Genomic DNA, 16,731 nt, shown 5'->3' with positions numbered 1-16,731 from the left:
AAATGCTTGCTGAGTGTTTGGAAGCCCAAACCCTTCCAGCCTCCAAGCTGATAGCAGCCCAGATGCAACATCTCCTCGGTCTGACTGTGTGGTGCCTGAGCAAGAGGTGATCTGAGCTGGATGCAGAAGAGTCATCCTCATTTCTCTGTTACTTGACTTCAGATCACCCCATTGGGTGATCATTCTGTTGCTTTCTTAAAATCTGGGTCTAGGAGGTGACCCCTCCATTGGCTTGTGATGAAAGCACAGAAGTGTTGCGGGCACTCAGGAAGGTTGCAATCCTTGCTGGGGTGGAGCGTTTGTCCCACAGCTGGTGCTCTGGTGAGCATGCTGCATGTGGAGACAGAGCTTTGGGCCTCCTTGGAAGAGATCACCCTGTGAGAGCCCATCAGAAGCACCGCTGTGGTGTGTGCATGAGCTGGGCACAGCTCAGGCTGAGCAGAACACACAGGTGAGCTGGGTTTGGTGCTGGGTGGTTGCTGGGAGGTGTCTTAAAAGAAAAGCTGGGCTGGGGTGGGCACGCTGCGCCAGCCCTCATCCCGGCTGGCTGTGAGGGTGGGAGGAGGCTGGTGGGTGCTGCCCGCTCTTGCTGCCGCACTGTGTGGCACAGCAGCAGCTGATGAGTGAGCTAGGAGGGAGATGGACTGCTGCTGTGTCTGGCTGAGCCAGTACTGGAGGGTTGTCCAAGATGGGAGTCGTGCTGGTGCAGCTGTTCCAGCTGCAGCAGGAGTAGAAGACAGAGGGAGCTTTCTGCATGACAGCAGCACCAGTTACTCGACTCAAATGCTGCAAAGACAAGGATTAGCAGAAGTTCCAGTATCTACAGTATCGTCACGAATCACGATAAGATTACAATGTGTCCTCATACAAACACAGCTATTTCTCTCTGAGTCCAAAGGCTGTCTGGAAAGCATCTTTGAGGTCTCTCACACCAAACCACTGATGTTCGTGTGGGATCTGACTCATTAGGGTATAGGGGTTAGGAACCACAGGCTGTCTTTTGAGAACGGGTTCAGTCATTTCCTTACATCTTGCACCAGCCGATACGTGCCGTCTGCCTTCCGTGCTGACAGGATTGGGGTGTTATAAGGCCACAGACAAGGTTCCAGAAGACCATCCTTAACCAGTGTCTCTGTTACAGCTTTTAGACCCATTCTCCCTTCTAAGGCTATGGGATATTGTTGCTGTTTCACAGCTTCACTCCCTCCTTGGACAGTTATTTGTAAGGGAAAAGTGTGAGTCCACCCCGATTTCCTTCCCCTGCCCACACCTTTGGATTCATTTCTTCATCATCAGCTGTTAACACATTCATTGACACCTGATATCTGTTTCACAGACTTGCAGCTGTAATCCTCATTTAACTATTAAATCTCTTCCCGATAAATCTGTCCCTGCTTCAGGCACATAGAACAATTGCCCTGCAACTATTTTATCTTTCCATTTTAATTCTGTGGTCTGAAAAAGTGCAATTATCATTTCTGATCCCTCAGCCCCCCTCCCAAGCCTGCCAATGGCTGTAACACTCCAGCAGGGACAGCCTCGGGACCCGGAGGATGCATTTTCTGCCCTTCCTGCATGGCAGCTTGTCAAATCATTCCTCTTTCCTCCCTGTTAAACAACGTACTCAGGATGGACATCATCATCATCTCGTCCCATGGGTAAAAATCTGGCCCCAAGAATTAATCACACTGCTCTGCTAATCCAATAGGATCTTCCATTGAAGATTTCATTTCCCTTTTAGAATCTCTCCCCTCTCCACTAGTGAGTGGGGCATTGACATACCCTATTCCTGTTAACACTGGAATGGCACTGACAGCTTAGAGCAAAGAGATGCTCTTTCTGCGGTGTCCTGCTTGCCTGTTCCTCCCTGGAGGACCAAATGCCACAGATGTGCACCGTGCCATGGAAATAGCAGGAAAAGGGCATGAGAAGGCACTCCACACTTTGCCATGGGGGGAAGGAACAGTGCTTTGTCACGTGTGTGTACTTTTCTGCATGGTGTGCAGCAATAGAACACCAGATTTCCTGCAGTGCTCTGGAACCCAACTTTCCTTTCACCTGGCTGCTCTGTCCTCCTTCCAAACTTATCTCTATTCAAGGATGAGCAGGTGTCCAGAAATAGTGGCCCATTGTTGATAAGCAGATGTCAGACGTTCAATAATTAGCAATATACTTGCTGAACTAGCAACAATTGGTTTTTAGCCTGTCACACACACACACGCACACACAATGGCCCGGGTTGGAAGGGACCTCAAGGATCAGGAATCTCCAACCCCCTGCCACAGGCAGGGCCACCAACCTCTGTACCACTGCACATATGCACACTGCTGGATAGAAACAGCAGTGTGGGAAAAAACTGTATGCTGTGGATGCAAAGGGTGAATCAGAATGGCTTAACAGCTCAAATTATGAATGTATTTTCACCTTCACATTACCCATACAATGTCTGAGAAGGAGCTGTGTCAGATTTTTTTTTTTTTTTTTTTTTGTAGCCAAAACTTACTCTGATAGTTGAAAAGATGTGGCAAGAGAATGAGATCAAAAGGTGAGGCAAGAGCAGCAAAGGCAGCAGCCAGATGTTGGAAAAACACCCAAGAAGACTGAAACAAAGCAGACATCATCTCTGCAGAGCGACTGTTGCCAAAGATCAAGCTGTGGCACGTAGCTGATAACATCTCAGGTCAAAAGGCTGCAGACCTTCTAACGATGGCTCTGTCTCCTAGCTTCCTGCATTTGGGCCTTATGCTCCCTTTCTTTCACCAGCCCTCATGTGAAGTGCCTAGCTGATGGCAGTCCTGCTCAGCCTCAGAGAAAGGCGACCCCAGCCAGCATTTCTGTACTTTGTATCCTGTGTCAGCAATAACTCTGAGTAACTAATGCATTCAGGAAAATCAGGGTCTGTTCGTGGACCATTTGCAAACATAAAGAGATGCCAAAACCCAATGGATAACTGAGCTGTTATGAATGATTATCCCCACCTCTTCTGTTTCCAGCTCAGTGACTGTAGGCAGCCAGTCAAGCCAATGCACACCCCAGAAACATCAGACAAGGCACTTCTGACCTCGTTCTTCCTGTGACCTTACAGCACTGCCCTGCAGAATGAATGTGTGCCTACAGAGATCTCTCTTGGCTTAACTTCAAGAACAGCTCAGTCAGTAGTTCACAACTTCACACCCATCTGGCTGTTAGATCTACGAGGGAACTGTTGATGTCAGAGCTAGAACATTGCCAAGCTGCAACAAAAGCTGCATGGCACAAGTGCCTATGGGACCTTTTTCATGGCCCTGGTAGAAATCACTGCAGTTGTCTTCTCTTCCATTTGCTCAAGTAATGTCACAGTACTTGTGGTGCCACCACAGCCAGAAGCACTGCTGAGGAAGAAGGTCTATTGCTCAACTATACTATTAGACACAGCTCCCAGAAACATACAGACTAAGGTTCTATCTCCATAGCATACTGGAAAATAGACAGATTTTTGTGCACCCTCTTGGTCCTTTCTTTTCAAAAGCAGTGGGAAAGACAGAGCCTCAGTTAGCACAGAATTAATCCGGGCTCAAAGGCAAGGTAATTTAAAGGGGTTTCTGCCCTGTAGTATGACTGTATTGCTCCCTCTCAACTTAAAGCCTGGTAGCCATCCACAAGTACACTGCATTGACAGAATATTTGATAAGAAAAAGAAAAAAGGAAAAAAAAAAAAGGAAGAAGGGGAAGATATAAGAATGAATGTGGTTTATGAGTCAATTTATGATGTATCATGAGGGCTGATGCACAAAATCTGTGTTTGGACATCTCTCCACATTCCTGTTCCATTGGTGCCACAGAAGAAATGCTCCCGAGGGATTTGGCATAACAACATATGATCTTCCATGTCAGTGTAGGAAGGTCTTTTCATTCTGTGGGAGCAAAGAGAAAGAAAAGCTATGAGAAGAACAAAATCTCTACTATGCTGGAATTCTTGTTCTCAGTTTTACCAAACACTAAGTCATTATGAAAAGAATAAAATGTGACAAGAAATTCTACATTTGTCCCTGTATTCAGACTTTGAAAATCATATTGATGCTCATGCTTTCCTAGGTAGAGTAATTAAGGATGTGCACTGACTCTTAGCCCCAAGATTAAGAGATGTTTTCTAAATGTTTTCTTATTTTTCCCACTGGGCCCATTGCTCTAACTTAAAATACATCCTCAAAGCACTTTTCCCTCTTATGGATGTTTCCAGCCAGCTTCTCAGTCTATGAAATTTAGGGATTTGATCCGATCTGAACCTTTACATAAACCTTTTGAGACTTGCCCATCACTGCTTACATTGCTGTTTCTCAAAAATAACCTCAAGGCTATGTAATTAATCGTTCCTTGTTTTAATCTCCAAACCCAGGTAGATTAATGCCTACGCTGACCACAGATCAGTGTTTTCTGGAGTCTTCTGCAGAGCAGCACATCTGTAGTTACAAGTTCTGAGTTTCCTTAGAAGGAAAGAAAGAAAGAATGAATGAACAAAAGAAGGAAAGAATAAACATGTTCTCAGGAGGAACTTTTCAGGGATTAATTCACAAGCAAAGGAAAACATGCTGTTCTCAGCAACCAAACAATGTACTTTACGCTGCCACAGGGATTGATAACACGCTACAGCTAGAGCATATTTAAAGGGCTCCATTACTGTTAGGCCAAAAGCTGACCCACTTTAAATCCTTACAATATGGCGAGAAATGCTCTAACAACTTTTTCAACCTTGAAGAAACAAAGGTAAGCTGTGGAATTGCCACCAATGTTTTTCTCCACAAGAAAGCCATCACTGTGAAGAGCACCCGAAAAACATGGCAGAGGTTTAGCAGGGCAGCACTCATTACAATCCTAAGGCTCTAGAGCAAGCAGAACAAAAATTTACAAAAGTCAGGGCAGAAGGGAACTGTAAGTTATCCTGTTGCTAAACGTTATGCACACAGCAGTGTAGAAGAGGAAGGATTTTTTCCCAGCCCAAATTAGATCTCTCAGGTGAAGTTCTGTCTTTCTTCTGACTTCAAGTGATATAAATACAGAGCTGGAAAATGAGTTTTGTCTGCCTATTGTGTCTAAGAGAGGTAGTAAAATCCTTCTAGAAACAATGAGATAATGTGACAATGTTGATGTGTATAAGCATTCAGGAGCGGAAAGACAACATCCTCAGTTCCGTATCTCAGTATCCGTATGTTGAGTTGAGCAAGGGGAAAACTGTGAACCTGAAGTACTCAGCCAATGAGGAACCGGGGAGGGAAAGAGAAGCATCAGGTAACAGGGCATAAAAGATGTGACCCTGTTACTGCAGGTGCCCTTCTGCTTGCAGGACGCCTAGCACTGCAACTGCAAATAAATCTGCTTTTATCAGAGATACCATCCTGATACATTACCTGGATATTTCCAACAGTGCTAAGCAAAATAGACTTGGTCTGATGTTTAGCATACTTGACTGAACAACACTTGCTTTCACAAAACCAACTAATGCTAAGCAAAACACACACTGGCTCTGCTGATAAGCAAAACATCCTTCAGCTACTCAAGAAGCCCAGTATATCACTGTTAACTAAGTCAGTGTGGAGGCCCTGTCCAGTAGATCACCCTGAAACTACCAACCTGGAGCATCTCAGTGTGCTCTGGGGTGTCCTAGAGGCCTCCCCTTGAGCTCTAAACGACTCCCAAGATACCCTGCTGTACTCTAGGCCACACTAGAGTTCTCCTAAAGCTCTTACTGTCTGCTACAGTGGTCCAGTGTCCTCCCAGTACAAACTGGAGGCTTCCCAGTGCTACCTGCTGTTTTGTAGGGCACCCTGGAGTCCTCCTAGTGCTCCTCTGTCTGCTCCAGGGTGCCTTAAGATGCTTGCAAAATGCTTTCACTGTGTTCTGGGGAACATTAAGAGCACTCCCAGAGCTCCTCAGTGGTTACTTGGCTGCTCTTTAGGTTGCACAGCGTGCCCTAGAAGCTTCCAGGAATATTGCACTGCACCTGAGCACACTCTGAAATACTCCCAGATCTTCCTGGGCCACCCTAGCAGCCTACTTGTGAAACCTGCAAGCTTCCTAGGGACTCTCAATTTCTAAGGCACCCTGGATTACTCTCCAAGTCCCCCTCGTTGATGGAGGGCACCCTAGCCACTTCCCAGAGTGCCAAATCACAGAATCCCCCTGCTGGAGCAGGAACACCCACATCTGGTCACACAGCAACGCATCCAGGCACATTTTGGATGGCTCCAGAGGAGACCCCACAACCCCTCTGGGCAGCCCATTCCAGTGCTCTCTCACCCTCACTGTGAAGTTTTTTCCCACACAGAGGTGGAACCTCCTCTGTTCCCTCTTGCACTCATTGCCCTTGTCCTACTACTGCATGTCACTGAGAAGAGCCTGGCTCCATCCTCCTGCCACGCACCCTTCACATAGTTACAAACTGTGATGAGGTCACCCTCCAGTCACCTCCAAACTCAAGAGCCTCCAAGAACCCCCCAGTGTACTGCAGCTCACAACAGCATCCTATCAAAACTCCTCAGTGCCCTCCAGGATGCCCAAGAAGTTTCCAGGTTAATTCAAGATGCTTCCCAGGGCCACCCTAAAGTACTCCCTGCGCCAGTCTGTGTCCTCTTTTGAGAGCACCTGCCTTCAGCCTGAGAATTTTGGTCTTTTGCCCCTTTTGACATGGCGATCTTTTGAACTTGGATCCTGCACCCTTACACATGGGGCAAGGAACAGTAAGCCTAACAGTTACCGACTGAAAAAACAGTCGAGGGACCGCAGAACAGGAGGGAAAACAGGCTTGGCTGAAGGGAATGCATACAGATACAATAATAAAACAAATAAAAAACAGCAAGCAGAGCAGAGGGACAGAAAAAAAAAACAGAGATGAATGGTTCCTCTATTTACAGCTATGAAATTTAACTTCAGCAGAAACTCAAAGGCTTACAGACTTTGCAGGAAGGCTGAAGGACCATCATCCCATCTGTCTATGTCAGTAAGTTTTCCTGCAGCAGAGGGTCTGAGAACAAGGAAGGGAAAGTGACACTGTGGACACATCAGGGATAAAGCAAAGAAGGACAAGAGAATGGAAAAACTGCCTTTGGTAGGGGCAGCTGGAATAGTGGGGATGTCCCTGCAGGCTGTGTCCCACTCTGTCCTTTGGGAGCTGGCGCTTCTTGGGTCTCACTCTTCTTTCCTTTGCTGGTGGAGAAGAAAGAAAGGCCTGCTGTGGAGCCACAAGGCAGGAGAGATGCAGAAGAGAAGAGGAAGAGAGAAAAAAGGAAAAGCAGCTTGGCTATAGAAACTCTTCACCCGTCAGCAGGGCTGTGGACCCAGCTGGTTTGGGCTGTGAATGGCCCTGTGAGCAGGGCTGGGTCTTTGTGCTTTCTGGTCTTTTGGCCTGCTGCTCTTCTGGCTGCAGAGCATGGGCATGATGGAAGGAGGCTGAGAGGCAGCATCTCCACCTCTGAGGGAGAAATAGAGCCTGATGGACCATGAGGACTCCCTGTAAACAAGGGAGGGCCATTGCCGCACACCCACTCCCACAGCCTCAGCACTTCCCTCCTGCTGGGCAGCCCAGTCAGCACTAGTATCCTCCCGGTAACAACAAAGAGCTATAGATTGGAGCTAAGCTGCGGGCAAGAAAAAGCATAGCTTGTCATATCATGACTGCTAAGAGAGGTAAAGGGTGTGACTGCCTCCTCCAGCTGCTACGGCCTGAGATCACTCCTGAGCAGCCACTGGCTAGCAGTCCAAAGGCTGGGGACCCAGGGTCTGTTCTCAGGCTGGAGGACACTGCTGCCACTCTCCTGTTTGCAGATTCAACCAGAGATGAAACTCAGCATGTATCCCAGAGACACACACACAGGATGCTGACATAGTCAGTCACACAGACTGCCACAGACAAGAGGCTGCCTTCACCAGCACCTACACACAGCAATCCTGCACAACAAACACACTCCAGTCCTTTTCCTCCCTTTTGGCTTGCAGAGACAGAAGCTCACCAGTGCAGCACACACACAGCACTCAAGCTGCAGAAGCACACATGCAAGCACTGATACAGCCTCTCTGTCCAACAGCACCCCTGCTTGGATCCCTTAAGGAGCAGCACAGCAGTGCCTCTATCCAACACCCCTAGGCAGATCTCAGGCCTTACACAGGATGGCTAAAATCGGAAGGGTCCCCTGGAGATCATCACCTCTGTGGCTGCAAGTAAAATGTCCCCGACTCCAGAGCTGGCACCAACTTTTTGCTCACATACACAGGTCTCACCAGTCCTTGCAGCAATACGTACACATGGGGCAGAGTGTGTGAAGATACTGAGCAAGTCCAGATTTAATAAGAAGTGATAAGCAGACAGACTGTGGTCAACAGACGCAGATGCCAGACAAGCCCTGACCAGCTCTATTTTACACAACTTTCATAGCCTTGATTTTCCAGCACCTTCACTCTGTTCATCCCTGGTTCCCCTTTTCTTTGTGCATCTCACCATGGTTTGCAGCCTCTACTGAGTCCCACACTGTCCCAGATTATCAGGGATTTGTTTCTTGTCATTGTCTTTATGTTTGTTTGGTCAGGTCTATGTTATCGTTTATTTTGGTTTCTGCCTTCCCCTTTTTCCTTTAGTTTCCCACTCAACAAAGTCCCTAGCAGATAACCTTGCTGGAACAAACACTCTCACACACTTACATCCCCCCCCATCAGTAACTGTGACTGACCAGGCAGCTTCCCATTACGGCCTTGTTTATCATTTGCTGGTCAGGTCTGTATCTCTCTATGCTCCTCCTTATGTCCTCCTCCCTTTCCTATTTCCCTTGTTACACTGTAAAAGTCTTTGACCAAATATCCTTAAGGGAGCAGACATTCTCCTTCCATACCCCCTCACAAAGGCCTTTAGAAACACTCAAGAATGACCAATGACACATCCTGCTTCACATTCAGTTATGCTTGGTTGCATCTTTCCAATGGCTTCTTGACTCAGTGACTTCACTTGACCTACAAGTCAGCCCTGTGCAAACTTACATCACTTCTGAACACAGCACTGTTCCTTACTTCACCTCTAAGGCTGGATGTGGCTCTGGGCAGCCTGGTCTGCTGGCTGGCAACCCTGCACATAGCGGGGGGCTGAAACTACATGATCATTGTGGTCCTTTTCAACCCAGGCCATTCTAGGATCTTATGATTCTATGATTCTAAGGCCTACAAAGCTAGTTCTGGAAAACACTGTTTGCAACAACACAAAAAAGGACTACAAAAAAAAAAATAATAATCAGCTCTTCTTATGCTGATTCTTATTCTCTATCCAACAGCCATTTGTCCGGGAACCTCAGCCACAACACTGCCAAAGCTGCATTTCATGGGGATCTTCGTCCTCCTACCACCAGGGCTGGGCTGTCTGAGAGACATGGCACAGTATGCTGCAGTCGCTCATCTCCAGAGACAGAAGATACCACAGGTCACACTGTTCTTTCTCCTGAGACCTTCCAACCTTCACATCTCTCTGCCTGCCAGTGCAATTGCGCTGTGACATCACTCACTGACAGACATTTCACTGCCAGCACAAACACATCTCCCTTACCCCTGCCATCAGCATCCCACTTGAAACACTTCCCCACCTGTATCAGCATTCTCCTCTTTCACACAGCTGCTGTGCCAGGACCTGCAGACTCCACAAGAACAGGAGAACTCCGCAGACGACAGTGATTCCGTTCTCCGCCCCAGAGCCTCCAGTGCTCAGCATCACACTGGGTGTTGTAAGAGCGGAGTGCTGACCGTCACGTCTCAAGCCAAGAGCTTCAGACTGAGCTGCACGTGCCAACGCACTGACACTGCCAGCCAACCTGATGGGGCCACGAGGAGGAGGAACTGCAAGCCAACCAGGACCACAATAAACTGAATTTCAAGCAAACAAGAACCAACACTTACACTTCTTAGCTCCAAAAACGAAACTAACAATTGCAAAGGAACCTGATGCAGCCATCTGACAATCTGACATGCCCTAGAAATCAATCTGCAGCACCTTCAACTACCCTACACCAACTTCCAGCTTCTGCTTGCCGCTCCCTAAAGGAAGCAAGCAGCCAAAAGCAGGAATTTGTCGGGCTGGCTTCACCTGGCAATGAGCAGTCCTTAGTGAATGAGAATGGAAAAAGCCAACTGGATATTACCAACTCACCTGTTCCCTCTAGGGTTTTACTGTCTCCTCAAATCTATCAGAGGAGCCTGTGTGAGATAAAAGAATACTACAAAAACCAGTCAGCATGTACCTGTCACAGTGGATAAGAATGGAGTCCAGGAGGGCTCCATGCCCTCTGATGCAGTCAAGGCAAAGTCAGGAGAACACCTCAGATGCCATTCCTGTATCAAGACAAAAAGAAGAAACAAAAACAAGCACGAGCTCTCAAAATCTCAGACCAAAAGCTACTAACAAATGGCCAGAGCAAACAAGGCACAAATGAAACTGGCTCCACAGTATTTCCAGCAATGGCCAAAATCAGAAGCCTAAAACTGCATCTGAGAAAGAACAAGTCTGTACAATCTCTCCTAACCCTCAAAAATACACAGCCCAGGGATTCCCTGCTCCATCAAATAGCTCTGGGTGGCTTTCTCATTCATGAGCCATCCAGCTGCTCTTTAAACTCACACACACATTCTACAGCAACGAGTTCCACAGCTGTATTGTAAGTTGCATGATGAATGCCCTTCTTCAGAAGCAGCTTCCCTTTTTGCTGCCAGCTGTGATCATAAAAAGGACTGAAGGCTGTATACCAGAGGAATGAAGATTCTCCAGAGGTCACGAAATATGACTGACCCTACAGAAATCAGAAGTGTTCAAAGATACAGCCCGGCCTCTGCTGTCTGACCATACCTAACCATGATTTCCAGTCTCACTGTGCAATCTCTCAGAGGCAAACAGCACAAGCAGAGCCCTGCACAGGGCGCCAGTAGCAATACTAGAGGTCACCTGGCTTTGGTGGACGTTGAGGAATTGAGTGTGTTCACTACCAGGGGACTGAATAGATTCACCCCACTGTGTGACAAGGCGGCATGAACAAGAAATTTAAAGTGCAAAGAAATAACAGCATCAACATCACGAGCCCAAATGTCATCTTAGGTGAAGATGAAACTTTTGCAAAATGGCAAATAAGAAGTGAACGTAAATACTGGAAATTTAAGAGTTTGCTATTTGTCTCTAGGAAAATTATTCCAGAAATTAGTCACCCTCAGCAGTAAGTACATACCTGGTGTTTCTAATCTAATTCCATTCATCTTGTTTCCAGTACGACCCAGCTCTTACCCTGTCTTTGTCTGAAAGGCCAATCACTGAGCTCTCTGCTATCAGTTACTCCTACACAGATCTCCCAGCATGGACTCGTCACCTTCCTCTGTAACGAAATGATACGAAGTCTGCTTTCCCACTTTAAGAGACATTTCCTTCCTCTACAATACTTGCTGTAAACACTGCTACACCACTATGCTCATCTGCCAGAATTTCAGTGAACGATTTTGTTCACGATGCCTGGTGGCAAAGGAAACACAACCACATTCAACTGTTCTCATACTGCAGGCTGTTACACTTCTAGAATTAGAAACAGAGAACCACAAGGTAGAACGAGAAACATCCAGTGATTATCTTACACAACACTTACCTCAAAGTTACTCATTGTCCCTGCTTTATCTTCAGTCCTACACTTCTGACACTTGCAAATTTGCCAGCAGTTAACATAGAAAATGGCACAAAAAACAGTCACAGCTAAAACTCAGTCATTATTACAGGAATGGCCACATTAAAAAAAAGAAGGAACAAAATATCTGTTGAATATTGCTAGTAAACCCTATTCAACAATGACAAAACACTAACAGCCCAGGGAAATGCAAGAGCAGCATACGCTCCCTCCAGAAATGCTCCCACACATCTGCAGGTCAGGAACCTCACACCAGGCATACTTTCCAAGTATTCAAGGAATCCTCAATGCATTTCTGCACTGAAAGAATTGCAACTGGAGCACTTGCAAATTTTCAGGGTCAGCAATAGCCTTTACAACAGCAGCTACTTTGCAGTGCTGAGATTGCCTCTCTAACATACCTCTCACTGAGCAAGGAACACCAATCTTCTCTTACACAGAAGAGTCTTCTTTCAGTGCTGACAAGGATTACCTCATGTTCATCAAAAGGCTCCAGAGCCTGCACTCTCTGTTGCTCATCTTCTGGAACACAGCAGGTGAAACACTCACTCACATCCGTGACGCTGCACTCAGTCCAGCCCTAAAACAGAAATCCCTCAAGATGATTCCTTCTGGAAGAAAAGACTCACTTCCCACAACAAAACAAAGACCCTCCATGAAGCATCTGCATGGGGGGTCTTTAAAACTGCCTAGCTGGAAATAAGCAGAAGCTCAAAGTCTGATGAGATGTCTTGCCTAAACATTTCTACAGAATACCTAAGATGAAAAGCCTCAGAGGAACCCATACGTTGCCTTATCCCACACCAGCAAACAGGCTGCTTCTTGGCGAGGGACCTTCAGATGACTAGCCACATCAGCAGAGCAGGCAGCAGCTCTGCCTCGGCCCTTTTTGCTTCAACCCAGCTGGCCCAGCTGGCCACTTCTAAAATTACCTACAGTTACCCCTTCTGCAGGTGTTTCAGTTTCCCATGGCTCTGAGGGCTGCAGGTACTCACTTGTTCAAAAAACTCTTCTGCTGTGCTTCACAATCAGGCTTGGAGACAAAGAACAAAGTGCAGAGTCCAGCTGGCTGAAATGCTGTTGCATGACACGTCCAAAGGGGTCCTCTGGGTGCATCTGCTCATAGAGCAGAAAGCATGCAGGAGAGAAATGCTCTGCTGCCCACTGAATCAAGGCTCCTGACCTGTTGGGAGACGTACGTACGGATACTTAAATACCCGTGGGAACACCTCTTATAGGACAGGTGCAGCTTAAAGCATGCTATTAAGGCATCCTGACAGATAACATACAAAAGGAAACCCGTACTGGGAATCTATGGAAGTCTCATCCATTCATAGAGAGAGTCTGGGATGAGAAGACCCCAAAATCTTAAAAACAAACAAACAAACCCACAGTACTTCAGGTTCTTCTTCTTTGTATTTTCCTAACCTCCCTTTTAGGTTCACAGTACAGATGAGATTGGAGAAACCTCTGGACGCCATCTGCTCCAACCTCCTACACCAGCAGAACCACCCAGAGCTGCCTACCCAGGACCATGGCCAAGTAGAGTCATAGCACGGCCTGGGTTGCAAAGGACTCAAAGATAATCTGGTTCCAACCCCCTGCTGTGTGCAGGTCGCCAACCAGCAGACCAGGCTGCCCAGAGCCACATCCAGCCTGGCCTTGGATGCCTGCAGGGATGGGGCATCCACAGCCTCCTTGGGCAACCTGTTCCAGTGCCTCACCACCCTCTAGCTGAAAAACTTCCCTCATATCCAACCTAAACCTCAACACCCCCTGTCTCAGTGCAAAGCCATTCCCCCTTGCCCTATCACTCTCCACCCCCACAAACAGCTCTGGAAGATCTGCAAGGAGGGAGACTCCACAGCCTGTCTAGGCAAGCTGTGACAGTGCCCATCACTCACACAGTCCAGAAGCGTTTGCAGATGTTCAGACAGAAGCTCCTGTGTTCCAGCTGTGCACACTGCCTCCTGTTATGATGCTGTGGGAATCAACTGCTCCCTCATTCCTACAATGCAAGGAGCTGTTTGGAACTTGCACAGAATCCACGAGGCTTTAGGTTTAAGACACAAGTCTCCCATGACTTACAATGAAGCCTCTGCTTTTCATTTCACAGCCCAGCTAACCAAGGACAGCTCACCTGACCTGCTGTTTGCCATGGAGGTGAGCACCACCTCTGCTATGGAAAGGGTGGGGACATCACTGTCCAGTCCTGCTTCATCTACAGCTACGCTCAGCTTTGGCAGCTCTGATAAATCCACTCCCAGCCACCTGTGATCCTTTCCACAGAAGGCGGTGGTGACTCCTGTGGGACAAAAACAATGCTAACTCACTGCAGTGGCTGTGCAGGACTGAGACCAAGACCAGGAAAATCAGTACCACCAGCAATCACTCACAAGGCCAGGCCCAACTCAGTTTTTCTGTGAAATAAACAAGAAAATCCCAAAACTAAATGAACCATAATAGGGTAGCATCCAGAAGCATCAGGAAAAGACCCAACAAACTCAGAAATGAAACTCCATTATTCCTAGCACAAATTTAAACTACTGACTTCCAAGAGTTGTATTTACTATACGAACAAAACTTTGTCACCTTTACTTTAATAACATTCTTATATCACTGCTCTCATTTACAGACATTTCAATTCAAGGTAAGAAAATGCCACTGCTTTGACAAAATAGTTTCTCTCACATCTACCAAATCATTATCAGATTTGTTTGTGGGTTTGGTCGGGGCGTGGGCTTGTGTATTTTGTGGTTTTTAATCTTCAAAAAATATATATTTCTTTTCTAAAAAATGGCTTTGGATTCTGAACCATGAGAACTCCCTGCAAACACGAGCACTAGTCCTGCGGAGCACTGTTCTCACAAACAGGTCCCAGCTTATGATCTGCAAGCATTATGCAGGCATGCTGCTTATGACTATTGGCACTCATAGGCTGCTTCACTCTCTTCTGCCAAAATCAGACTGTAAATAACTAGGCAGTAAAGTAGGTCTGTATGGTAGCTGCTCTGTTGCCTCTACGCCAGAGAAATCCAGCACCTGTCCCTGTCCTGAGATTTGTTCATCTACACGCTTCTCAAAGGCAGCCATCACCAAAAATCTGAGCGGCCTCCAGCAGTCGCCCATCCCAGTGTTTCCTCTTATGTTCTTCTAACATCTCAGTCATCTCACCACTTCTTCTGGACACAGAGAACAGGATATTCCCATCTCCTCTGACACCCACCTTTGGCTTCAAGTGCTTGGAAGGTTATTGGTACGGACAGAATCTTTTTCCACAGGATGCTGTACATCTATAAAATGTGGACAGATTCAAGAGGAAAGCAAACCAGCACTCCCCCCCCCCCCCCCCTTCCTTCCCCCTTCCTTTCCTTTCCCCCCTTATTTCCCCTTCCTTCGCCCTTCCTTCATTCCCCACCTTCTTTCCCCTCCCTCCTTCTGCCCCCCCTTCCTCCCCCTTCCTTCCTTCCCCCTTCCTTCCCCCGTCCTTCCCCCCCCTTCCCAAGCCCCCATCCTTCCCCCTTCTTTCCTTGCTCCCCCTTCCTTCCTTCCCCCCCTTCCTTCCGCCTTCCTTCCTTCCACCTTCCTTCCTTCCCCTTTCCTTCCCCTTTCCTTCCCCTTTCTTTCCCCCCCCTTCCCCCTTCCTTCCTCCCTTCTTCCAGCCCCCCCCATTCCTCCCCCTTCTTCTCCCTTCCCCCCCCCCAACCCCCCCCCGGTCCTTCCCCCTTCCTTCCCCCCCCCTCCTTCCTCGCCCCCTCCTCCTCCGTGTCCGTGACGGGGGCACAGCCCCGGGAAAAGGACAAACAACCGCAGGGCTCGCAACGGTTTGCCGCGAGCCGGCCGGCCCCGGGCCGCGTGCGCTCCGGGAGAGGGGGAAGGGCAGAGAGCGAGCAGGTCGTTGGAAGCGAGAGAAAACGCGACGGCAGCGAGCCGAGGAGGAACGGCGACTCGCTGCACGAACCCGATCCGGCAAAGCGAGAGACGCGAGAGCGTCCGGAATGCCGGTCAAAGCGCGGCAGTGCGAGGGGAAGCGCCGCTTTGCTCCGCGGCGAGCTGAGACGGCTGAGCCGGGCCGGAGGGAGAGGGGCAGCCGCTCAGGTCCTGTGCGGAGCTGCACCCCGCTGCCTCTGCCCGCCAGCTCCTCGGGGGGGCCGCCCCTTCCCCAGCCCCCGCCGTCCCCCCCACGCCGTTTCCCCCTCTTCCTCTCTTCCTCCCCCTCTCCCTCAGTGTGTCAGTGGCCGTATGTTCTGGTGTTGTGATTACAGATAATGATGAATGCCCATGATATCAGAGGTGACTGTTGGCGGTACGGCAGTAGGAGCTGAATCTTCCTACAAATACTCCATTACATTTTGTTGTCGTGCCAGCAGATGGCAGCAGAGCTGCAGTTTCCATCGAAATCAACAGCAGGCATTACTTTTGGAGCGACCTACATCGGAGTGTCTAAGTATCCGTATGCACTTGTGTACAGCAGTGAAAAAGTCATGGAAAAAGCCCCCTGCAAGGAATGCAGGGAGCATTGCCTTTGCCAACCACTGAACAAAAGATTGCAGTGTTTTTCTCAGTAATGTCCCAGACATTTCCAATGGGAGAGAAGGAATCTGTGGGACTGACGGTGGGAAATTCAGCCTCTTTTTTCATCCCCAACAGAGCTGAAATCTGGGCAACCAAAATTACCATGAGATATCTTGGCAATATAGAAGCCAGTATCCTACACTAGGGTAACCCGTGAGTTCTGCCAAAACCCCAAAGCATTGACTGCAAAATGCTAAAGTGGAAAGAGTGGAAAAGTGGAGAAAATCTTGTTCCTGTGTCCTGGGAAACTCTAGCAGCTTTGTGCCATGGTGAGAGGCCCTTTCTCTAGTAAGATAAGGGCACATCAATTTTGCTGGAGAAGTAAGATCGTGCTTTCTTGGCAAGTAGAAGAAATACAGAAATAAATTTAAAAATTCCTCAGAAATATTTTTGGCTGAGACTTTTTCAGTCCACATCTTTAACCTTTTGGAACACTTTTAATTCTTCTATTTTTGTTGTTGTTGTTGTTTTGACATGGCTTTTTTTTTTCATT

At 47.9% G+C, this 16,731-nt stretch overlaps 2 protein-coding genes across 12 annotated transcripts in view; one reads left to right on the top strand and one right to left on the bottom strand.

Moving 5' to 3' along the window:
- LOC116239474 (rho GTPase-activating protein 32-like) overlaps window positions 1–16,731 on the top strand; it is a 124,493-nt gene that overhangs the window by 11,241 nt on the left and 96,521 nt on the right. The gene's annotated exons all lie outside the window — the stretch shown is intronic.
- LOC116239475 (tRNA wybutosine-synthesizing protein 4-like) lies at window positions 2,521–15,000 on the bottom strand. 11 transcript variants are annotated; one of them, XM_090132036.1, is made up of 9 exons: window positions 14,890–15,000; window positions 13,804–13,968; window positions 13,568–13,671; window positions 12,659–12,846; window positions 12,065–12,243; window positions 11,628–11,678; window positions 11,276–11,363; window positions 10,245–10,335; window positions 2,521–3,893 (listed from the first exon to the last, which is right to left on the bottom strand). In XM_090132036.1, the coding sequence occupies exons 1-3, from the start codon at window positions 14,954–14,956 to the stop codon at window positions 13,637–13,639; spliced, it is 267 nt and encodes an 88-aa protein (XP_089988162.1). In that variant the 5' UTR covers window positions 14,957–15,000; the 3' UTR covers window positions 2,521–3,893; window positions 10,245–10,335; window positions 11,276–11,363; window positions 11,628–11,678; window positions 12,065–12,243; window positions 12,659–12,846; window positions 13,568–13,636. The 11 variants fall into 11 exon arrangements, 10 of the variants coding, with proteins under 10 accessions (XP_089988162.1, XP_089988161.1, XP_089988159.1 ...); XM_090132035.1 differs by having other exon boundaries at window positions 11,220–11,678; XM_090132033.1 differs by having other exon boundaries at window positions 11,276–11,678.

Source organism: Phasianus colchicus, chromosome Z, assembly GCF_987193195.1.
Source record: "Phasianus colchicus chromosome Z, bPhaCol1.hap1.1, whole genome shotgun sequence".
Taxonomy (NCBI): Eukaryota; Metazoa; Chordata; class Aves; order Galliformes; family Phasianidae; genus Phasianus; species Phasianus colchicus.
Note: the sequence above shows the minus strand (reverse complement) of the source record. Positions and strands in the feature narration are given on the sequence as shown.